This window comes from Nanorana parkeri, unplaced genomic scaffold (assembly GCF_000935625.1).
Source record: "Nanorana parkeri isolate BGI_ZX_2015 unplaced genomic scaffold, ASM93562v1 scaffold139, whole genome shotgun sequence".
Taxonomy (NCBI): Eukaryota; Metazoa; Chordata; class Amphibia; order Anura; family Dicroglossidae; genus Nanorana; species Nanorana parkeri.
In genome coordinates this window covers 1,402,476-1,427,682 of record NW_017306407.1, presented here as the reverse complement: position 1 = coordinate 1,427,682, position 25,207 = coordinate 1,402,476, and the positions used below count along the sequence as shown (strand labels likewise).

Sequence of the window (25,207 nt, the reverse complement as noted above, 5' to 3'; positions counted from 1 at the left end):
AAGTGTAAAATTATACAGCAATGAATGCAGAATGGCACCGGCTATAGAGGACTACAAATCCCAGCTATAGTACATTATACAGCGCAATGCAGAATACCATCAGCTATAGAGGACTACAAATCCCAGCAATAGTACATTATACAGCACAATGCAGAATATCACCAGCTATAGAGGAATACAACAAATCCCAGCAATAGTACATTATAGCTGGTGGTATTCTGCATTGCGCTGTATAATGTACTATTGCTGGGTTTTGTAGTCCTCTATAGCTAGTGGTATTCTGCATTGCACCACTGTATAATGTACTATTGCTGGGTTTTGTAGTCCTCTATAGCTGGTGGTATTCTGCATTGCACCACTGTATAATGTACTATTGCTGGGTTTTGTAGTCCTCTATAGCTGGTGGTATTCTGCATTGCACCACTGTATAATGTATTATTGCTGGGTTTTGTAGTCCTCTATAGCTGGTGGTATTCTGCATTGCACCACTGTATAATGTAATATTGCTGGGATTTGTTGTACTCCTCTATAGCTGGTGGTATTCCGCATTGCTCTGTATAATGTATTATTGCTGGGATTTGTAGTCCTCTATACAGCGCAATGCAGAATACCACCAGCTATATAGGAATACAACAAATCCCAGCAATACATTATACATATAGTGTATAATGTATTGCTGGGATTTGTAGTCCTCTATAGCTGATGGTATAATATACAGCACAATGTACCATCAGCTATAGAGGACTACAAATCCCACTATCCCAGCAATACATTATAGAGCACCATGTGTGGGAAAGTGCACGCTTACCTGAGCAGTCTTCCAGCAACTTGCTTCTGAGATCGGGCCTGTCTATCGGCGGCTGTCATCCCCCCACACCTGCCCATCCTTACTACTTCTCACCGCGCCTCTGTGCCGATCGTAGATGTGGGCGGGTGGTGAGCGTGAGGCTGGGAGAAGGTGTGGATGTGGGCGGGCGGATCTGGCAGCGGCGAGCGTGAGGTGGGGAGGAGGTGCAGCGTGTGTGGAGCCGTGAACAGGGCCAACTAATCGGAAGCCGATTAATCGATGATTGAAAACGTTGACAACTTTTTCAATAATCGATTTAGTCGATTAGTTGTTGCAGCCCTACAATGTCAATTTGTCAGACCCTTGTGGTCTGGGCCAGGCATATAAACCAAGATCCTAGTTCTATCCTAGCGGACCTCTCGGTTCTTCAACATGAACATAAAAAGCAATAAAAACCTGACAGAGGTTCTGCCCTTCTCCATCCAGAATAGGAGGGGGAAAAAAAGATTTGACTGGAGTTCTACTTTAAATAATTCTGGTTATTATTATTACTTCTTGATAAATTGTAAGAATAATTTTCTGTGCACCTTTTTGATCCTATAAAGCAAAAAGAAGTACGCAGTTATCTGTCCTCATGCACAGTTGCTATGAATATCGAGTGCTGTCATTAACCAGTAAGCCTTCTCCCTGTTTATTTTCATGTTGGGTGTACAAATCTGGCAGCTGCCTGTATTTACTGCATGAATGGGTCATGGGACACAGCTGTCCCAGTGTTTGGCTCTACAGTGTGATATGCTTTAGATATTTAGCAATGTGTTTACAACTGTCATGACTTTCTAGAAGTAACTTTCTGGATGTTTTACGCTCTGGTTTTCCTTTTTTTCTTCAGCTTTGTTTAACATCTTTTGGCATAAGTAATTTGTGATGCTGACCCATGGACACACAGAAAGAAAGGTATGTATAATATGCTGACTTAAAGAGGGTGAATATAATTTTTTTTTTTTTTTAAGCACCCAGACGCAATCGAGCACTTAACCCCTGCAGTGTGGGGGTAGCCCCACTGCAAGGGTTAATACATTTTTTTCCTGGTTTTCTTCTTTATAGCCCATTTGCACCATTTTGCAGAGGTATTTAAAAAACAAACAAAAAAACATATGCCAGCTATGTACACCGAGTTTACATGAAGCACGCAGTTGCTGTCTATTGCCTGAGCAATTTTTTGTCTTGAAAGACCCTGACGGTCCCGGGTAAGGATTTTTCGGTCTTCAAGGACTCTGTGAAAAAACACTTTGAAGTGCTTCTCAAGCACTCATTCATGCTGGCAGGGCCAGCCCCGCAACCAGATTTTGCCACCATGTCAATTTGTCAGACCCTTGTGGTCTGGACCAGACATATAAACCAAGATCCTAGTTCTATCCTAGCGGACCTGTCGGTTCTTCGACGGCTAGAGCTCCTTCCCGCAGCCTTGCATTACTGCGTTTATAGATTAGGGGACTCTGCCAAGTCTCCAGGATGGCCTTTCTTTCTGTACAATGTACAGGCCCAAGTTCTGGCTGGCAGGACCTGCTTGCAAGAAGTGTCTCGAGTATGCCCTTTTGAGAGAAGACATCTTTGGATACCTACATTACAGGTTACTAATGTCAGAGGCTTTTGCCTCAAAAAGAAAGCTAAGCCTCATGCTTCCAAGACCCCAGCTATTGGGCCCTTTAAGGGTTTTCATTTCTCTCAGGCCGCATCTTCCAGGTCTAATCCAGGCACCCAGTTCCGCCACAAAACTTAGGCTTCCAAGTCTAACAAAGCAGGCCCCAAGACCCCCCCACGTCCACTTCTTGAATTGGGAGGATGCATGTCCGCTTTCATGGCTATATGGACTCAGGATGTTCTAGGTACTTGGGTCCAGGGCGTTATCTCCAGGGGTTACCAAATAGAGTTTTGGACGCAGCCTCCGCCCTGCTTCATGCCTTCAAATTTGTCTCCCCTCAAAGACAAAGATATTTATTCACTGCCTTAAAGCAGTTCCACTCTCTACATGTTATTGTTTTCATTACTGCAGAGGAATAAACTTCCAAAATAAAGCACGCTGACTCATGGCTTGGAGTACCTGGACCTTATATTGGACACTACGCTATCCAGAGTCATTGTTCCCCCATAAAAACACCTATCCTTAGACTTACGTGCTCTGACCCTTCAATCCAGGAGCCGACCCCCCAGTTCAGTCTTGCATGAGGGTTCCGGGTTTTGATGGTCACCTTTAGAGCAGCTTCATAACCCCAGTTTAGATTGCTACTCCTTCCAGAACTCTAGATCACCCCATGCACCTGACTAGCAAGGCCCTGGCATGTTGGATTTTAAAATTGGCACTGCAATTGAGGAAATCTGTCCTCCCGATGTTTTGGAGGATCCGGAGGGTATCCAAAATTGTGCAGCTTAAAAGAAAGCAGACTTGATTCTGGCCCAGGCAAAGTATCATGTTCCTGTCCTGTCTGCCTTCCACATCTCAGGCATGGAAAATTGGCAGGCAGACTTTCTCAGTCAGCCGCGCCTGGACCCTGGAGAATGGTCCCTCCATCCTGAGGCTTTTCAAGACCTTTGTTGCAAGTGGGGAATGCTGGACGTGGGACTCCTGGTGCCCAGGATTAACAATACATTGGACAGATTTGTGAATAGAACCATGGATCCCCAGGCCTTTGGATTCTCTGGTGACTCCATGGTAGCAGTTCACCCTGGTCTATGCCTTTCCCTCTATTCAGATCCTCCCTCAGCTACTCTGCAGGATCAAGGTGGAGGGTGCTCCAGTGATTCTTGTCACGCTGAACTGGCCTAGGAGTATATGGTGCTAGGATGTCCTCAGGCTCCTGGCAGACTCCCCACAGGCTCTTCCAGACCACTCCGACTTTCTGTCCCAAGGCCTGGTCCACTATCTTCCTTTCTCCGTCGATGGCTTTGACGGCCTGGTTGTTGAAGCCCAGGTCCTGAGAGATTTAGTTATCCCTGCCCTGCATAAATGGACCAAAAGTCACTTTAGCTTTAGTTGTGAAAATGTTGAAAGGATTAATATATTTAGAACTGTCTTACATTTACTCATAATTTAAACTTTTGCTGAACTGCTGTAGGCTACATGTAAACACATTTGCATCCTGCAGTCTGTAAAAATAGAAATTTTGTCACAGCTGTTTGTAAACATGATGTCTATATGTCAGTTAAATACTATACATATCTTCTAGTTTGGAAGACTCCGAAGGAGCTAAAGAAAGAGGTGAAGTACACATATGGCAAGTGAGGTCAACTCAAGCCAAACCAGAGAGGCTTCATGGATTGGGGGCAAAAACTGTACTACATGCAAGCCTTGGAATTCATCATGGCTTGCTGCTCACTAGTGGTATGTATGCTTGGCTTCTATGTTCATGTATGCTTTATTAGTGGTCTATGGTATGTTAATAATGATCGGGTTGGTATTTATATTCCTTGTGAATTTACTAGGGCGGATTAAAGAGCACCTTTCCTTTTAAAATACAAAAACCATCAGCCACTGCTGGAGTGACTGGTGTACACTTACCTTGCCACTAGGGATGAGCTCAGGTTTGCTGCAGACCCAGAAGGAAGCTGTCAGTGCCAGCCCAGTCAGCTGTGGCAAGGGCATTCCAGGTTCAAATGAGCACAGATTGCATCTGAACCTGAGCTACTGCTTGCCACACATGCTCCAGTCTGATTGTACAATTTGCTTTTGACAACTGTAGCATGAGCCCACCTGACAGAATATACATTGATGGGTTGCTTAGATAGGCCCTTGACCTACATAGCTATTGGTAAATCAAATTGCAACACATGTGGCCATCTTTAGCAGAATAAACTTAGATCCTGAGCCAAATGCTGGTAGTCTTCCGTCTGGTTCACATTGATTGTAGCGCTTTTTCTGCCTTAAAAAATGCTCAACCCCCCCCAAAAAAAATCCCATTCATTTCTATGGCCCTGTTCACATCTGAGCGTTTTGTTGCAATAAGCAAAACGTCGGTCGCTGGAAAATATACAGGAGTGGTTTTTGTGGCATATTACAGCTCATTTTGGCCCCACAGACTCATTAGGAAACGCTTGAAAACGCGCGATTGCTGTGTTTTTGCGTGTTTGCTCATCAATGAGCTACAATCTCACAAAAACGTGATTTAATAAAAGAGCGCAAAAAACCTGTCGCCTACATGTGAATCCAGCCTTATGGATTTAGCCAAGTAGGTAATTGGCAGGAAAAAAAAAAGGTCCTGCTTGTTACAGCAAGAATCCTGTCCACCTGGTTGATTTGAAGATGGTAGCACCCACAACAGGATATCTGGGATGCAGGAAAAAACTGCAAACTATTTTTGCAGATCGCACTGGACCGGAACGCAAGCACTAAGGGAGCCAGCTGTCTTGCGTTCCAGTGCGTTTCAGAGGCCGAACGCATTGGCACGCAGACTTTGTGGTGTGAACCGGCCCTTAGACCGGATGTTGCAAGTACTGCTTACGCTTACATGTTTTGGATGACTGTTTCCTTGGTCATAGTGTGTACAGATTGAATTAATACATCAGGTGAAATGGCTCACCTTCTAACTTCCAACAAAATGTTGAGAAAGTATGGATCCACAACATTGATTAGGAAACGGGATCCACAACCTGAACTAAAAAAGCACATATACAACCAGACACTGAGGCACAATAAAATATTATAACAAAACCTACAACAAATTCCAGACACACCTCAATCCCTTTTTTTTTCTTTCTTCTACTTAGGTGTGTCTGGAATTTGTCATCTTCATTATACATTTGGTTTCTTTCTCTACTATTATATAATATATGTAATTTTTTTAAATTTATTTATTTTTTTACGTTTGCTTACATTGCCTATTTATTTGTGTTATGTAGCCAGCATTCCTTATTCTATAATGTCATTGTTCCTTTGCTCCTGGTTGTGCCTGTTTCAGATCATATAGTTGATCCTCTCCATTGTTTCCAGGTGTTTATTTTGCCTGGAGGTCAGGGGTAAGCCTGTGCACCTGGCGCATTTATTTGATCTGTTTTGAATTTGGTATATACGCTATGACCAAGGACAAGTTTGTCTGAACAATATAAAAGTTTACGTTCTGCATTTGCTCTAATAAAGCTGGAGTGGCCTATTGCTGAGCAGCAGCGTTGTCACAGGTGAGGAAGAGAAGTGAGTTATATGCTCTCCTATATGCAGAAAGTACTGGGTATTTAGCTTCACTTTTTCAGGTGGAGAAGTGAAGGGAAGTATAGGCAACTTGGTGGTGTTGTAGGGGGGTTAATGAAAGTGAACCGTTTGCTTTACCCTGCATTGGAGAATGTGTAACTGTGCACATATTACATTACATAATACCAAGTTTGCTGTGCTACGGGGTATATAAACTCCTTGTTACAATAAGCTGACTGAATAGGGGCTGCTTTATAGCGCATTCACACAGCTATACACATTTTAAATCAGCCCCCCTAGAGTCAGTTAGGTAGTGTCCGAGAACGTATGCATTTTCATGTCATAGGCTGATTTTGGTGCTTCATTCCTATGGTAAGGCAATTGTCTGAACTTCCATTGCCTGGCCAGATTATTGACTAGTATTTGTTGCAGCAATAACATGTATTCAGTAAGTAGGAAAAGGAGCAAAGTGCAGTAACCCACAAATCTTTATTCAGAATTCATTGTGATGAAGTCGGACCAGTGTAAGATGGCTTCTGATTGGTTCCGTGAACATGGATCATAGGGTGCTTTTTCCTGCAGTCGTCTGTATATTTTTGAATTTGGCACAGTTGTGCATGACACAGCCAGGATAAAAAAAACTGTAACTGTGGCAGAGGGACACAAAGCTCTCAATGGAGTACAAGTATAGTGAGATCACCGTCCTTGTTGTCTATTGATTACTTCCACCAAATAAATAACTAAAGGCACGTGCCCTGGAGGAACAATCTGCAGGAGTCTATGCATTGCTTTGGAGGCTCCACTCCAAAAAGTAATGAATGCATATTTTTCCCTTTTTGCAGTGTGAGTGAATTTATTTATTTTTTGCAAACGTATGCCTTTAATAAACCTTACAGTGTACAGAATATGATGTGATTGATATGCAACTCAATGTAGGAAGAGGAGTCACCAGCACTCAGTAGAATAATCCAACATGTCCATTTATTGGACATAGACGTCACACAATCAGAAGAGCTCTTGTGATTGTGTGATGCCTATGTCCAATAAATGGACATGTTGGATTATTCTACTGAGTGCTGGTGATTCCTCTTCCTACATTGTGTCTGCACGGTGCCATCCGTTTTCATCACTATAAGCACCATTGTCTACATAGGCCTGGATTGCTGCAAGGTGTGCGGAGGATTTCCCCTTCTATCCAATTTGATATGCAACTCAGACACTTAATCAATAGCTTTTTCTACATTCTGACAAACATTTGGACATTTACTCTTTTCAAAGCAGAATGCTTTCACATGGCATTCGCAGCGCAGAATCAAGTAATTCTTACCTAGTAATGATGAGGACCAACCCAACTAGATTATTGGCTCATATTAACTCAAAGTTTCTAGCCGAACATTCCTGTTGTGTTTGCCACAGTAGCATAATATTTCCAAACTTTGTCGATTTCAGGAAAAGTTGGAAAGGAACCATGTTTAAAACTTGCTAATTTTCTAGAGTACACGGCATACTGCCTCTTTATCTGACACATCTCTTCCATTTGTTTTATTTAGATGGGGAAGTTTTTAGCTATGGAAAGCAGCCATGGAAGGAGAATGCACAGGAAGTGCCCTACAGTACTCCTTTGTTAGAGAAGACATTGTGTGGGCAGCATGTAATATGTGTCGCTGCAGGAAGTTATCACTGCGGAGCTGTAACAGACAATGGAATGGTTTTTATGTGGGGCGAAAACACAGCTGGACAATGTGCAATTGCCAACTGCCCATCAATATCCGAGCCTGTGCCAGTCACTATAACTGATCAGGAATGTACTCCTCCTCTGTGGGTACGAGTTATACAGCTGTCCTGTGGGGAAGAACATACTCTTGCCTTGTCTGTCAATAGAGAGATCTGGGCATGGGGCAGTGGTTGCCAGCTTGGATTAATAACCTCAACCTTCCCGGTGACCAGGCCTCAAAAAGTTGAACATCTTTCTGGCCGGAGAGTTCTTCAGGTAGTGTGTGGGGCATTTCACAGCTTGGCCTTGGTGCAATGCCCTCTTGCCAAAGATGTGAGGACTGTGCCAGAGAGATGCAACCATTGCAGAGAGCTGCTTATCACTATGACAGAGAAAGAAGACCATGTTATTATTTCTGATGCCCACTGCTGTCCATTAGGTGTAATGTTGGCAGAATCCCGACCTGACAAAAGAACTAGTCAATTTTCATTGAGCTCCGGGGTTAAAGGAACAGGGCCTAGTTTATGCTATTTGGAGTCACAGGATGGCAGTACACATAGTCCAAAACAAGGAGAATCTGAAACTGAGATTGGCACCGATGTGGCCAGTATTTGCGAAAGTGATATTGATGTGACTTTTGAAAAGCAAATGTGTGAAAGCACTTTACCGTCTAACACTGAGCCAGCTAATGGCGTTTCCTCTCCAAATGATACTACTTCAGAACATGCACAGGTAAGATTGTCTACAGAATAATCAGCTTTTTTTATGCTGTACAGTTGTGTAATTCTTTTTTTACAAGCTTAAGATCATGGAAGTTTTAGAATTAAAATACTATTCCATGCATTATCCCTGTCATCCCTGTCCATTATAAGTCAACACAAATGTTAGAAAACAATGCAAATATATCAGCAAAGACGCTCTGTACAAAAGAAGAAATGTGGTATTAGGTGAGTCTGGGTGAAGAAATCTTTTGTAGCAAACTAGGAAAAAATAGCGATTAAATGGAAAAATCTATCCCAGGCCATTTTCCTTAAATCAAAGAAGGTCTACAGACATATGAATGTTCTGCAAGCAGGTTAAGGCATACAGACATACCGTATGAACCTTCCCCAATTTTACCAGATCAGGTGAATGTACTCTAATGTCTGTAGGTGCATTATTTTATTTATTACAGGTAGTTGTATAGCGCCGACAGTTTTATGCAGCGCTTTACATAGTGCACATTCACATCAGTCCCTGCCCTCAAGGAGCTTACAATCTAAGGTTCCTACTAAACATGCACACTGATTTAGACAGAAGCCAGTTAACCTTCTAGCATATCTTTGGAGTGTGGGAGGAAACTGGAGTACCCAGAGGAAACCCATGCAAACTCCTTTGCACATAGTGTCCTGACCAGGATTTGAACCAGTGACCCCCCCAGGGCTGCAAGGCAAAAGTGATAACCACTGTGCTGCTCTTTTGTTTGTTCTTCTCTCTACCACCCTCACACTAAAAATAGTAATAAAAACCTAGGACAATGGAATGGAGGTAGAGGAAGAGAGAGAGGTGAAAACCTTCTTTTGTTTTTTAAATCTATTGATAATGCTGGGTTTATTTTGCTAAAAGATAAAGTAATTAAAACCTATGACAATGCAATGGCGATAGAGAGAGGTGAAACGCTTCAATTTTTTAAAATATATTTATTATGCTGAGTTTATTTTTGTACTATTAAGAGTATAGAAAATAGTGGATGGAAGAAAACTGCCATTGCATGTATTGTAAATGTAGCCTTCAACAGATAACCACATACCACACCAGCACTTCTAGATAATGAGATTGCTGGTACTTGGCTTAATTATTAAATGTCCAATGTGTTTGTTTAAGGGGTTGTGCGTTATCTGAGGCATTTCAGCCTGGTATTCACTTTATTTTTTCATTACAAATGACAGCTGCATAATGCCGGTTAATTGTACCATTAACCGATTATTCGTTAACTTTTTTACGTTGTAAAATTCTAACTGATAAAAGCGCTTTTACTTTCCTTTCCTTTCTTTTTTTTATTTCTGAATAGAGTAGAAAGTGGTTAGAGACCTTGGACTTTACTACAAACTTTGACCCAGACTTACAGCAGTTAAAAGAAAATAAACTTGTACCCAGAGAAATATGGCGGCTGCCATTGTTGACCAACTTCTTAAAATGCTAGTGACATGGCTCTCACTGTTTTCTATAGCTTAAGTGAGTGACAGTCAAGCAAGTAGCATGGTCAGCTCGAAGTCAGAACTCTGGATTCATATGGTTGTTATTCATTACTAGAAGATTCTAAAGACACTGGATCAGAATGACAGACCGTAAAACAGTATTTTCTGAAGGAGAGGCTTGTAATGGCAGTGTCTTTGTTGGAGATATTTCTGCACTCTTCCTGCTTCATGAGCACTGTCCCCTGGACTGGAAGGGGAGATGTTCCCAACAGGAACACAAGCAGCATACATACCTGGCAGGTTCTAAGTCTTCCCCACTCTCTCCAATAAAAAAAAAAGTGTTGGTGATTTGGCAATCAGCAAGTGAACCCTGCATCTTGTAATATGTAAAATGTTAGACAAAGTCCCAATTAGAAGCAGGGCTTGCTAGTCAGGATTGCAATTCTCCTTCTTTCACTATACACTGATGAAAAGGTCTGACAAATGTGATCCAAAGCAGAACGCGGGTTCTCGTTGACAGGCATTCTGCATTTGCCGTGCAAATGAATGCGTTTGACCTGCTTTGCCTGCAGTTCAAACGCACCTTTATAGGAGGTGCGAGATGCAGTGAGGGCCCGTTCACACGTAGTGTGGTGACCTGCGCTGTGCTGCACCAGGTCAGTGCAGGTAGCCACTAGGACACATAGAAATCAGTTGTTTTCTATGTGTTCCATGCACACCACAACACAGGTATGATGTGAGGCGCTGCGATAAAATGCAAACATGCTGCATTTTGTCACCGCACAATGGATCTCTGCAGGTCTCCAGACGGCAGTGTAGTGGACCTGAATGTAGTATGTGATACAACGCACACCACCAAAGCTGTCACAACACACTAGCCTGTCCGCTGAAACACGGATGGGCTAATGTGAATGGGTAATGCAAAGCAGGTTGGATGCAACCTCTGAACTACATGTGACCTGCTCCAATGGATTTTGCTGGCTTGCATTTGATGAGTATTTCAAATGCACGTCAATCGTAGGAAAACAATGCCTTTCGATACAAGCACTAAAATGAATCAGCAGAATCTTACTCGGTTGTCTAAAGTTTCCCACAGGGATGCACCAATATTGTTTTTTCGGTATCGAGTACGAGTTCCAATATATTTATTTTTTGGTACTCGCCGATACCGAATACCGATACCGGAAGCCCCATTGAGGAACCCGAGCAGCGTGTAATGACTCGCTGCCCCCAGCTTCCTGATTAGCGGGGAAACTGGCTTCATGCTCCCTCGTCACCAGGTGACAAGGAAGCATGGGGCCGGCTTTCTAGCCATTCAGGAAGCTGGGGGGAGGGTAATCACTCGCTCCCCGGCATCCTGATTGGCCGGAAAGCCAGCTTCATGCTCCCTGGTGACGAGGGAGCATGGAGTCGGCTTCCCGGCCAATCAGGAGGCCGGGGCGACGTGTAATGACTCGCCTCCAGGCTTCCCAATACCAGAAGTTCCAGTATCAAGAGCATTTGAGAGAGCTCAAATATACTGTATTGGCACAGATACTGATACTAGTATCGGTAGCAGTGCATCTCTAATGTCTACCATAGCCCTGGATAGCGGTTTAAAGAAATGTGTGCGATTTTCTGTGTTTTATGAATTCATCATATTCTTTCTCTTGATCTAAACCCAGGAGGGTACGCCGCAAGAATTAAGTGACTCCTTTCTCAATCCTGCTACTACTACATCATCAGCCCTCAACAGCCTAGTAGTGTCCTGTGCATCAGCGGTGGGCTTCCGAGTGGTAGCCACATGTGAAGCTGGGGCTTTGTCACTCAAGAAGGTGATGAACTTTTATTCTGGAACTCTAGGGGATGCTGAGGCTCGGTCTACTGTCATTTCCACTACACAGGAAGGGTTGAAGGACAGCAGAGAAGAACAAGTGAAACTGGAGTCCATGCAAGGCAAGAAGAGCTCCAGTTTGGTGGATATACGAGAAGAGGAAGCTGAAGCTGGAAACAGGAGGCTTTCCCTGCCTGGGCTGCTTTCCCAAGGTAATCCTTATATTGTAATGTGTTAACGTTCTTAGACTTTACATACAATATTAAGAAGTCATTTTGGATAAATTATTGTTCGGTAGCAGAACAATTGTGTGTTCATTTCAATGACATATTTTAATCTGATTCAGCATTTGTTTTTAGTATCCCCTAGGCTCCTTAGAAAGGCCGGGAGAGCACGGATGAGAACAGTTGCACTGACTCCCACTAATAGCGGGGAGGCTGATGTATTACTGCCCTGTCTAAGGACTGAAGTTTGGAGTTGGGGAAGAGGCAAAGAGGGTCAGCTGGGACATGGCGATGTCTTGCCAAGGTAAAATGTGACTATATATTTGACAGTTTGGGGTCATTGGATGCTTTAATTAAATAAATATTGGGGCATCCATTGCAATTTTCCATTTAAAAAGATAGATCCTTGTCTTTCATGCTAATACTCTGTACATTAACACTGAACAGACACACCTAACAGGAGTCTGGAGACTGTATGCATGTCTTCAGTGACTGAAAAATGCTGATGTCAGAGACAGGCAAGTAACCAGTATTTTTATAAAGAAGTCATCAGTGGCAGCACTGAATTTCTCTCGTGCCACGTTCACATTGTGGCAAATCTTGTCCCACCATTGCATCATTGTGACAGGAATTCTGCTATTGTTCATGGTAGCAGAGAGATGTTTCTCATTCCAAATTTAGACCTGCTCAGCTAAAGCATGTGGAGAAGAAGAGACCCCTCACAAGACCTGATTTCTTTTTTTCCTTTTTTTTTTTTTTTTTAGTTTTAAGTTCACTTTTAAGTGCAATTTTTAATAGACGTAAACACATTAAAACACAATTTCTCTTTTCAGTTTTGCTATCTACTGAATGTTTATGTTAATTTGATGCAGTTTAATAATCTTGCATTTTTTTTAATAAGCTCCCTACAGCATTGCTCTGAGTTTGAAAGCAGCCTTTGTGTATATTCATAGTAACAATAATGTCCGAAAGTAAAACCACGACTATGCATTATTAATGCATGTACCACTGTCTAGTTAAGAAAAATGACCATGCTGTTTATTTTTAACGAGATGGAAAAATGTATTTCTTCTATGTGTTGGATTCTCATTATTAAATAATTATCAGAGGTTTTAATTAACCACAGTGTAATTGACTTACTGTTTTCTTTATACAGACTACAGCCATTGTGTGTCCGCAGCATGGATGGCAAGGAGGTGGTGCAGCTGGCAGCCGGAAGCCACCATTCAATTGCCCTTACAGCAAGGTCGCAGGTAATATTCTATATTTGTATGAGATATTTATGTCTATAGTGAGTAAAAACTTCACATCTTTGAATTATTTATATCCATTGCACCTTGTACTGTAGTTGGTGTACGTTAAAATCTGAACTTCAGACACAGATTTTTTTCCAACGTTACAAAAAAAAGGACATTTCAGATACGCATATCTGTAAGAATATAGAACAATACAAAAAAGGAAAAAAAGGGGGGGGGAGGAGGAAAGGGGTGACAAAGAAACTAGAGTACAATGCTATGCAGGACCCCAAACACACTCAAGGAGAAACGAATGAGACACAGATTTAAATGTGAAGAGTGTTACTAAATCAGTGCTACTACATATCCCAAGGCACATTTGAAAATGAGTCTCTTACTTTAGGTTTGTTTAAGAGTAATCCACCTATCTAGAATAGCTACAATGCCCAAATCCCCTTCTAGTTTCCTCTTTTGGTAAATATGTAGCAAGTCTTAGTGCAAAGTGTCCTTTCATTGTATGGGTTGCCATTTCCACCCTATTTGATATATCGATTGAATTACTCAAGTAGCTGCCTGTATCTACCACAATTTCAGAGCTACACTGATGGTCTGTCCCACAACTTGCCTGCCCCAAAGGTCCAAAATCAACCAACATACACTACCCTCCCTTTGATTGCCATGGCTTAAACAAGGAGAGGGCCCTAAAGCATCATGCATTGGAAAGTTTAAATGTTGTAGATGTACGGGAGGAAGGAATCTGGGGTCCTTTTTGCAGTTATAAGTGCTTCATAGGCAGAACAGCCATCATACAAATCTGCTAAAATTGCAGGCATTAGACACTGAATTTTTGTGGGGATCTTTACTGAACTGATTCTTATTCTGAAAGTGTTTGACACTGAGAAGACCTTTTTAAAGGAAATTTCAGACATATCTGATGTAAAGACTTGTGAACTGATAAGAACAGACTGTTGTTCCTGTATTATGATTGCAAATACTTTGAAGAATGCCAGAAAGTTTTTTAAACGCATATTCTTTAGCTTTACCACAGCCAAGAATACGCACACTCTGGGACCAGTTCTGATTGGCTTGCGGAAACAAACTAAAGTACTCGGTAAAAGCCTATACTTAAACCACACCAACCCCCTTTTATATAGTGTTCTTCTTGGAAATTGTACCTGGGTCCCGGGTGTTGCAAAACAAGAGTGCTAATCTTATTTTATTTGCCTTTAAATAAAGGCAACTTTGGGTATGGCTAGTTATTCTGTTTGCTCTTTGCAGGTTTATTCTTGGGGAAGCAATGCTTCAGGACAGCTGGGTCATACACAGACACCAACAACTATGCCACGGCTCGCCAAGGTAAAGGACATCGCCGTCTCTGTATTTACTTACTGTGTAAAGTGCTGATAACCTGATGAGGATCATCTATCGATTATGTTACACAGTGTAGCATTGTTAAAGAGGAGCAATAAAAGAGACTAAACAGATTCACTAGATTCACAGATTCACCAGCCCAGGATAACCCCTCCTACTACCAGTATGCCTCATTTATTAGCTGGTGTCCAAGAGGATGGATGTCAGTGGCGTAGCTATAATCGTAGCATCCCAGACAGCTGCTATGGGGCCCATGGTGGGATGGGGACCCCACTAGGGAGGTTATTGAGGCAACTAGAACATGTAAAACCAGTGTGCAAATAAAGGTGTAACAACAAGTGGTTGTCTCACTGATTGCAACTATCCAGCATGGTTGTCCTCATTCAGGCTTTTGGAGCACGGGGACCCTGCTGGACAGGACATTGAGGGGATAGCTTGGAAGGGACCTTCGGGTGCTTTCCAGACTCCACTCTGGTAAAAGGTAATTGTAGAGCACTTACCAAATCCAGAGACGGTGGCAATGCTTTTGCCCTGTCTCTAAAGACTCATTTAGTGAGTAGGCCATTTTGGCCGAACACTAGGAGCTGGGCACCATCATTCCCTGTTACCTGTAGGTTTTGCAACAGAAGGGGTTAATACTCTGGGACTGAGGGCTGACTTCATTCACTGGATGGAGTGTCACGCACGCGTGTTCCACTATAGAGCATCGAAGAAGCATCTTGTCGCTGTTCCTGCTTGAAAAGAGCTATGTGGAACTTCAGTCTCCAACCCTAAAAAGTGCTAGACTGGATAACCCTTGTGCATAAAGCATTTCATCTGCATGGCCTTTGTTGGACAATGTCTCATCTGCCAGTGTCCAATCCTTCTGTAGGCGGCAGCATAACCAGGAGGTTAAGACTTTTTTCTGAGTCCTTCAATGGACTCCACTATTTTTTACAGTTACGATGAAACAGGACAGTAAGAGGAGAAAGCTTCCAGCATCGCTTAGCTACAGGTGAACCATAGCTGTTTGACAAGATTTGGTAACCATTCTGAACCTTTGTACCCCAGAAAACAATGGATAATAGTTGTCAGCCAAAAGCAGCTGCAAATTGACAGATTGTTGGAAAATTATCTCATGCGTAGGGCCAGTTTTTCCGACATTATATTGGGCTTATGTTATGTGTACAATTTGTCTGCAAACAATGCAAGTAGTTCTTCCTCAACCACTTTAGGATTTCAAATGTAAGAGCTATAGCCTAAAAACATTTAACAAGTTTATAGCACTCGTGTCTTGCATCCAGAGCTCCTCTCCCCCTGCCACTGCAACCCCCATACTACCCCCCCAGCCGCCAATGCCATCAAATGCAGCTGCTCCTGTGTAAAATGACACAGTCAGCCTGTAGGCTGTAAGGCCCCATTCACACTGAGCGACATGAAAATCGTGCGATTTTCCGCACGATTTTATATGTGCAAAATACTTTTTCCTATTGAGCTGTATGCAATCAGGAGCAAAATCGCTCGAAAAAAAGGGTCATGTAGGAGCGACAAGCTACAGCGACGGGCTACAAGCGATATTGAACGATATTAAGCGGCGAGATGTGAACAGCTCCATTGAAATGGATTGGAGAAGCTACATAGAGCGATATCGCGTGGAAATATGAGCGATATCGCTGCAAAAATCACGCAATAAATTGCTCGGTGTGAATGGGGCCTAATTCCTCACTATGTATTTGTGCATGTGACTTTTTTTTTTACAATCTGTGATGATGCCAATTGCTTGGAATGGGCTTTCCTTCTTCTGTAGGTGTGTGAAGATGGCGGAGTGTGGACTATAGCCGCTGGGCAGGATCATTCACTCTTACTGGCACATGGAAAAAATGAGTTCCAGCCTGTTGTATATTGCAGTGGACTTCAATCAGCAGAAGAGGCAAGTGGACCAGAAACAAGCCAGACACCAGTTCAACTACCCAGTTGTAGCACGGTGAGCAAATATTTAGTTAGACTGAACTTGTTCTCTCTACAACAAGTTCACAGGTTGGCTGAAAACATCTCTAATTTTGCATGATGTGCACTTTACAGCATAAGCAAAATTAGGTTTTGGTGAAAATCTCATATCATCTGCATAAATATGGGCAGCTAGAGCTGTTATGTTCCCTGAGCTTTTTGTCTTCTTTTGCTGGATCCTGTTTGTCCTATGTCATCTTTTTTTCTTTCTTTTTTGGATTTGGTACTGATGTGTATGTATCTGTTATAGTATGGTGTGCCATAATTGTATATCGTGGTGCTTAAAGTAGTATAATATTCTCAAACTTTTTTTCAATAATGAATCCAGATCAAACAAATCTACATTGCCCAGCAAATCATTGCTTTACATTTTTGCCCAAACAATTACAATCATTATGTTTCTGAACAGCTGCTTCAACGTCTTTCAGCTCAGCTTCCCTGGACTTCCTGTCCAGTACAAGATCACAAAGGACAGTGCAGACCCCAGCAACTGTTTATCTACTAGCTTGGAGAAGGAAGGAGAGGGGGGCAGGGGGAGGGAAGTAGCTTGATTTGTTGTGTTTGTGGAGACACACAAGGGTGACTGCATAGCACTCTGCTTGAGAAAGGAGGCACCCTAAAACAAGATATCGGGACCAGTGCGCAGGGAGATCAGCTGATTCTGCAGGAAACTAAAACGTTTAAGCATCATCCATTTCAGGTGATTTTATCAGTATTTGAAATAGCTTAAAATGATTTTGACTTTAAAGGAGAACTATGGGGTCAGTGTTTTTCCCCATAGTTCTCCTTAGGGTAAAGGGAGGACACAAACTAGCGTCCTCCCGTTACCCTAAGCTCAGTATACCGCGAGCTACAGCTCGCGGTATACTGAAACGCCGCAGCCGGAACGGATCCCGACTTAGATGACGGGATCCGCCCAGCTGCGTGAGTGACAGCTGGCTCTGCCTATATCTAGAGGCAGAGCCAGCTGTACCCTCCCCGTCCGTTCCGCCAGTCAGCGCTGGCAGATCGGAGCGGGGAGAGGGGAATCCAGCCCTCCCCCTGTCACGGCAGAGAGCCGTGACAGGATCAAGAGGCGAGCGAACCCGGTATGTGTTCGCTCACCTCCCGATCTACTGAGCCGACCTGTGACAGTCTCATTGTCACAGGTCGGCTAGAACTATGAGGTGAGTCAAAAGCACTCACCTCAAAGTTCTCCTTTTTAATATCACTTTAAGTGTTTGTATTGCTGTAATTGCCTATTTTATACTGTACCTCTGCTCCCTTGGTTTGGGATGTGGCAGACAAATACAGTTTTTGTAGTTGTGTGTTTGTTTTCTTTGTTAAACCTTTCAGTTAAAATTAGTTAATACTAAAAGAAAAAATATGGGCAGCTGAAATTATAGGCAAATATCAAATATGTAATGGCTTGGTCCTGCCTCCTCCCTTCTATCAAGCTTCCCTTTTGGTCCTTTAATGTAACCTTTCTCAACCAGGCTATCATGGCACCCTAGGACTCAGAACTTTGATGTGAAGGGAGACTAAGGAGTCTGATGTGAAGGGGGAACTCTGATGTTAAAGGGGGTCACTTATGTGAAGGATCTGGGTGTGAAAAAGGTGGGACCCTGCTATGAAAGGTGTGAAGGTGGCTCCTGATGTAATGGGGGACTTCTGATGTTAAGAGGGGCTCCTGATGAAAGGGGTGTTTGGATATTAAGGGGGGAATCTGATGTGAAAGGAGGGGGGGTCCTGATGTAAAAAAAGGAGGGTGGGTTACTGATGTAAAGGGGGGAGGCTTCTGATATAAATAAGGGCCCCTGATTTGAAAGAGGAGGGTCTGTGTTGTAAAGGAGCAGTCTAATGTGAAATGAGGGGACTCTGATGTGAAGGGCAATCCCACTTTCTTGTGTTTTTTGCATGGGGTCCCCCCTTAAAACCTATACCAGGCCCCTATCTCAGATAAAGGTCTGATATTGATTTTAAAGGAGCCACACCTAATTTTTTTTTGCATGTTTACATTTTAGACTGGGGTGCCTTGAGATTTTACATACTTTTAAAGGGTGCGGTGACTGCAAAAAGATTGAGAACACTGCTTTAATGTTGGCTACTCATAGGGGGATGAGGCCAAGCACAAAATGTAATTCACTTTGTGATATGATCATGTTTAAATTCTAATGCTTACCTGTCATGTGAATAACCTAACCTGTTTAGTTTTGAATTGGCTAGCTTTTTCCGTGAAGATAGCAGTAGCTGCTGTTTCTTAACCCAGTAATTTTTGTGTGGGTTTGGTTGTTTTAGATTTTTATTATAAATACATAATTTTAATCTGTTATAATATAGATTACTCTCTTTTATGTCTCTTAAGCTGGGATACATCTGCAATGTTTACATTGGAGCAAATAGTGGCTTGGCACTTGTAGACCAAAATATGATGGGCTATATTGGAAACCTCCACGAGCTTGCCGCAACTGAGAGGAGTTTTTATTGCCGGCTAAGTGATGTCAAGTCACAAATTCTTAGAACTCTTTTAGGACTGGGTAAGTGTTTTTGTCACATGTAGCATCAAAGCAAGAAGCCATGCACTAACCTTTGGCAACCAGTCAGAAATCCTCTTTTATTAATGTGGCTCTAGGGGACACTGAAAAGCTGAAATCTGGTTGGCCAAGTTATTGTAGCATCATATTTGATGAAAGATCTTGCCTATATTGCAAGCATGCCTACATTTACACTGTTTTGTCAACTCTTAGATAAAATGCCTACAATTTCCAAAGCACACAATCATGATTCTTGCTGTTGTAATGGATATTTCACAAACAACTAGTCACCATTTGGTTGCCATATAATGATTTTGTTGTAAATGCAACCTTAACCTCAATGCTATATGTTGTAAAGCTGAACTCCTGGCAGATATAATGCAAGCACTTACAGCAGCAAGTCCAAATCTGATTTACAGTTCTTTGCACAGCAAAGCTTAGACTGAATGAGGGGGAAGCAGCAGAAGCAGTGAGTTGTGCTAAAGTGCTCATGTGCTAAAAAGTAGTGATGGGCTCGGGCGTGTTCGCAAGTGCCTCGTGCCGAGCCCGCCGGGAAGCTGTCAGCGCGCAGGGCCAATCACAGGCACTGAGACATTTCCCGATCTCTGCAGCTGCGGACTGGAAACATGTCTCAGTGCCTGTGATTGGCCCTGCGCGCTGACGTCTTCCTGGCGGGCTCGGCACGAGGCGCTTGCGAACACGCCGAAGCCCATCACTACTAACAAGGAGTGTGCTAATAGGAAGAGTGAATGGAGTGGCAAATAGATGAGTTTATCCATTTGCTGCTTCTCCTTTCATTGTCCAACACAGGTTGGCAGAGGGGTGAGACCTGTAAGTATTATTTTACTACAGCAGAGAAAAACAAATCAGAGGTCCTGCCTTGCTAGACAAGGCTGTGCTATTACAGCACAAATCTGAGAACTGGATGGGCAGAAATACAAATAATTTGTCAGGTAAAACAGCTCCCTATATGTATTTCATCTATGTGTTTAACTGTTTACTGGATTTCACTTTTAAAATCTAAAGTTGGCTGACTCAATGAAAACAATACATTCTCTGTGTGTCTGATGTCTTACTCGTTAAGCAGTTATAGTCTAATAAATAAATCTAGTAATTGTACCCTTTAAGCAGACATGTTACAAAAATGTAACCAGCTAATATGTCAGCCATTTTTTTCAGATATACGTATCTCTCTCAGAATGTCAGCACTGAAAAATATAAAATTAACAGTGCTAGTTTAGTTCTCTTACAGTTAGCAGTTAGCAAATTAAAATTATTATGCTGTGTACGCAAAGAAAATGTTTATTTACTGTATGTATTTTTTATATTTTCTATTTTATTTTTTTTAAGTAACAAGTGTTTTATTTTGCTTTTCTTCTGGTAAAGATAACCTGGGTACTTTAACAGCTGTTCAGCTTCTGCAGGACATGGCAACAAAGTTCAGCAAACTCTGCTACTTGATTGGCCAGCATGGAACCTCCTTAAGCAACTTCTTAAGAGGAGCAAAGGATGCAAGTAACCTTTCAGTCTTGGAGCACTCAAATATCTTCTTGGATAGTTATACAGAGTCAGTATGTTTTATTTCTAAATCCTGAAATCTCTTGAATGATTACAGAAATTCCACCCACTGCTGAAATTAATGTTGGCTGGGGTTTGAAATGTTAAAGCATGCATCACACAATTCACATAAGTGGCTGCAGCAGTGGCTTTGCCTTGTGCTCTCTGCTGCTACCATTTAGTCTGTGATGCTTTTCTGATGATCAGACAGGATGTGTTGGTATCTAATTGGTTCTACGGCTTCCTTACTGACAACTCGTGAACTTCAGTTTCTCCCTCCCCTTAAAGACAATACCCACTGTGTGTATTAATATACCTCTATATTCTAATACCACCAGAATAATTTTATAGTGCACTTATGTCATCATTGCTTTGGTATAAAGAGAATCTATCCTTTTTTGCACATATTTAGTATATTTATTAATGTGACCACCATACTAATAACCAACCTTATCTGCGTGTTACCCTAAAAAAATATATATAAATAAATAAGATATGTTTCTGTGTATAGTTTTTGTATATATATATTTATGCACATGGGTGAAACCATATTTAATTTTTTATGCAAGCCATGCTTGCTGCTTAGTCATGCTCTAAAGCAGATCCGCGTAAAAATGCTCAGGTGTGAACCAGGCCTTAGTGTAAAGCTGGCCATACACAGAGCGAATTTCAGTCTGTTCTTTATGAACCGGAAGAAATTGGACCCATGTGTGGCTCTAATGGCAGTCTCCCGTCCGACAGTCTTGACCTGAAAATTGTTTGCCGAACAGTAAGTGCAGTACTGTTATTTTGGACTGGGGACTCTATTAGATTTATAATTTGGCCTGCAAGCTAAGCACAAAACCTGCAAGCTAAGCCAGCTTTAGACTCAATCTGCTCAGACTGACTGAAAATAGTTTACTCAGTTTGTGGTGTATATTGGAATCTGCCATTCTGCTGCAGAGATGTCGTCAGATATACAGATACCAAAATCTATTTGAGATACAGTCATGAAAATATGACCAGCAAGTATGTGAATATGTGGACATCAGATTGAAAAATTCAGTTAAACGGCAGTAATAATGCCAATTGTGTTGTCACTGGAAATTCCCCTTGACTTTCTCTTTACAGATACGTATGCAAATAAGCAAGTAGTGTGACTTGTTTGTTTCAAAGTAGCCTTTTTTTTCAGGAAGAAAGTACTTATTTTTCTAAAAAACACAACCGTCAATGTCAGCTAGGAATTCTATTGCTTACATATTTGACACTCTCAGTAATGGAACAGGTATCTCCTATAGTGTGTGTTTAGTAGACTGGGCAGCCTAAAGCTGGCCATACACCTATAGATTATCCGCAGATTTTCTATGGTCAGATGGAAAAAGTGCAACAGATTCCTCCATCTACGCTAAACTGTGTGGATGGAGGAATCTCCTACCTGGGCCAAGCTTTAGTATCTTGCTAGTCGGCCCCGCTGGCTCTCAAAATACCTGAACAATCTGATTGGATGCAGGCACTGTTCAGGTATTTTGAGAGCCAGCGGGGCCGACTAGCAAGATACTGAAGCTTGGCCTAGTGGGAGATTCCTCCATCCACACAGTTTAGCATAAATGGAAAAAGTGCAACAAATTCCTCCATCTGACCATAGAAAATCTACCGATAATCTATAGGTGTATGGCCAGGCTAAGTCTGCTAAGCGTTCCCCTTGTATTGACCAACACCAAATTCTGTATTTTTTTTGTTTTTGGTACTATAGAGATGACGTGTTCTGTTAAATGCCGTCTTTCTGCTCCATATATATAGCTTTGCTTTGTTATTTGATTATAGTAAACCTAATGCAATGGTTTAGATTTTGAGAATATTTTGCTTTACATGTTTTACAGGTATAGCTCTTCTCTTTGTAACTTCTTGGTCATGGGAGGTTTTTCACTTTTGTCTAAACCAGCCATGTAAGTTGTTTAGTATTTTATACAGGAATTTTACTGAATGGATTTTAAAGTTTATTCTGGCATCTTGTTATATGCATTAATGTCATCAAACTTAAGGTTTTAGTAATGTCTTCAAGAGCAACTAGTCCCATCAATTTACCGGTCTGCCAAAACAGTTGCTTTCAAGGCATGTCTCTGATAATAACTGTCTAGGGTCAGCGTTCTTTTTTTTTTTTAGCTCTCAGCCAAACTTTCAAGCCCTCAAATGGCTGGTGTCATAGCTGATCACATGTGCAGCACCATGGCAACTGCAATCCAAATAGAGGCTATGATGCCACCCCCTTTGCTGTAAGGGATAGGAGGGTGTAATTCCACTTTAAGAAAACAAAAATGTGCATTTCAGCTTCCCATTGGATGGAAGACCATTCACCAAATGTATTGTTTATTTTACAATGAATAAAATGGGGGCACCTTTGCACCCAGGAAAATTCCTAGAAGCTAAAACCCATGAGAGTTGGCTCTCATGGAGCCAGCATGTCAATCTAAAATGCCTGTACTGTTCTTTTGTTGTTTGATATATTTGGAAAAGGATTTGTGGTGTCACTTGACAATAGATCAGATGCCGCACTTGACAAACTCCTCATTATTTTTCTGTGACTGGTCATCTGTTTTTACTGGTGCAACAATATTAATGCTATCCATAGACGGGACAATCTTCTAGCAATCTCAGCTGGCTTTCATTTACAAAATGAATAATCAGATTAAGACAACCTACCACCAAGACACTTGTATAGCAGAGATGGTGATAGGTTGCCTTGGTCTCTTTGTTTTTTGTTTTTTTTTCCTGTTGAAAAGGTATCCTGGTTGAAAGTGGTTCAGAAGACTAGAAGATTTCCTTGTGTATGGCCAAGTCTTATAAAGGGCATCATGTAGCTGTTTCAAAGGAAAAAAATAACACAGAGGGAGGTTTCATAATAGCAGTTTGTAAAGTGAAATGTTTTTTCAGGTTTTCATGCCAAAGTTTAGATGGAAATTGCAAGCTTAAACCCACATTGGAGCCATCTGTGCAGCTCTAATCTGCTGTCTTGCAAAAAAACTAAGCTCCAACCAATTGTTTTCTGTCAAGTTTTTATTGATGTCTTTTTTACCACTTAGAGATTTCCTCTCACTTCCTCTGACAGGGAGGTAAATAAACTGGAAGTGCTGATTAAACTCACTTTTGGCTTAATAAAATGGGGAAGAGTTAGAATTTCTGTCAAGTCTTTATAGCTGTCTCTACCTCCCTTTCCTCATGACCCCTGGGGAGTTCCTCATTTTGCTTGTACTGGCGTAGCAGAAAAAAATGTTTTGGCTGAAGTTGGGTTCTAAAGCCAGAAGTGAAGATGGTGTACCCCAAAAAGCAATTCTGCTGACGTGTAAAAGAGCTGCCAGTAAACAAGAAGGTAAAGTTAAACTCAAGGCAGATACAAAGGATGGCAATGAATTAAGTTTTTATTTATGAGAAAATCTTTAAAGTAGAACTCCGGGCAAAATTGTTCTTAGCCCTTGCAGTGGGGCTACCCCTGCAAGTGTTTGTGTCTAGGTGCAAAAAAAAAGTTATATTTACCCGATCCTCCAAGTCAGCTTGCTCTTAGACCAGTCCCTGGAGCCTCTTGCCCCCTCCACTGCAGCCAGCGATCTAAGGTTCCTGGAGTCATCTTCTATACAGTGTACATACCATCGCAGCAGCAGAAGAGAAAGGCTTCAGGGACCGGAGTAGCTGCCAGTCGGCTCCATGGTAGTCTCTTTTATTCCTGTACAGCAGCACTGGCTGAGAGTGGGACAATCGGATGTGCTACGTTCTCATGTTCTGACAAGAAACAGGCCAACAGGAAGAGAGCACAGAGAGCTAATCTCATCAGTTAGTTCCTGCTCCTTCACTGTCCAGTCACAGAAGGGGAGAAGGTAAAACCACTCCCATATATGTATTTATTTTGTGTAATTAGGTGTACATGGGAAAAAATTACATTCTTTTTGTATAGTATTTTGCAAACAAACAGTTATAAGTAAAATAAGCTATATCAATGCCATTTTACTTGCACTCAAATTACTGTAAATGTGCTGTAAAATTTTAAAAAAAAACAACGTTTTATTTCATGTAGTAATAACCTTTTTCAGAGTATGTAGAGTTTGATTCAGGTATCATTTCAGGGATTTCTTCAGTAAAAACCAAGAGCTTCTACAGAATCTCAGCGATATAAAGGAGGAAGACAGTACAGTTCTTGAGACGCTTAATAGCCTCTTCTTTTCACCAATTACCCGTCTGCATGAGTATGCCAGATTGCTGCTCAAACTGGCCATGTGCTTTGAAGTGGTAAGTGCTTGTCTTCAATTTTTTTATTTGTTTTATTTAGCCAGTAGAAAAGAGGGGAAAACATATAGCTTTTAGAAAATAAAGAGCTAGAATTAGGGGTGCAGTGTAATTATTTTGTTTTTCAATAGAGACCTCTTTTTGGGACCCAGTGATGTCATCACTAGGTCTATTTGCTTCAGTTGGATGGAGGGGCCAGCAGCCTCATGAAGAGATTATGAAAGAACACATCCCCGAATCCCAATTTGATGTCAATCGCTGCTGGCTACTGGGTGCTGCGGACTTTAGTTGTGCAGTCTACTGATTCGTTTACTGGTTGCAGTCTAAAGTGATGTTTGGGATGTGTTCTTTCACATAAAGCTCTGAAACCAAATGATTGACGCAGAGAAAGCTAATA

General features: G+C 41.8%; 1 protein-coding gene across 1 annotated transcript in view; it reads left to right on the top strand.

Moving 5' to 3' along the window:
- The window catches only part of ALS2 (ALS2, alsin Rho guanine nucleotide exchange factor), a 64,977-nt gene that overhangs the window by 11,941 nt on the left and 27,829 nt on the right, over positions 1 to 25,207 (top strand). Inside the window, exons 2-14 of the mRNA XM_018554011.1 lie at positions 1,677 to 1,741; positions 4,012 to 4,166; positions 7,517 to 8,412; positions 10,430 to 10,513; positions 11,522 to 11,882; positions 12,030 to 12,198; positions 13,051 to 13,147; positions 14,408 to 14,485; positions 16,287 to 16,463; positions 18,831 to 19,002; positions 20,386 to 20,566; positions 22,416 to 22,481; positions 24,651 to 24,813. Of these exons, the coding sequence (XP_018409513.1) occupies positions 1,722 to 1,741; positions 4,012 to 4,166; positions 7,517 to 8,412; positions 10,430 to 10,513; positions 11,522 to 11,882; positions 12,030 to 12,198; positions 13,051 to 13,147; positions 14,408 to 14,485; positions 16,287 to 16,463; positions 18,831 to 19,002; positions 20,386 to 20,566; positions 22,416 to 22,481; positions 24,651 to 24,813 (2,619 nt within the window). The 5' untranslated portion in view covers positions 1,677 to 1,721. The remainder of the gene's footprint in view (positions 1 to 1,676; positions 1,742 to 4,011; positions 4,167 to 7,516; positions 8,413 to 10,429; positions 10,514 to 11,521; positions 11,883 to 12,029; positions 12,199 to 13,050; positions 13,148 to 14,407; positions 14,486 to 16,286; positions 16,464 to 18,830; positions 19,003 to 20,385; positions 20,567 to 22,415; positions 22,482 to 24,650; positions 24,814 to 25,207) is intronic.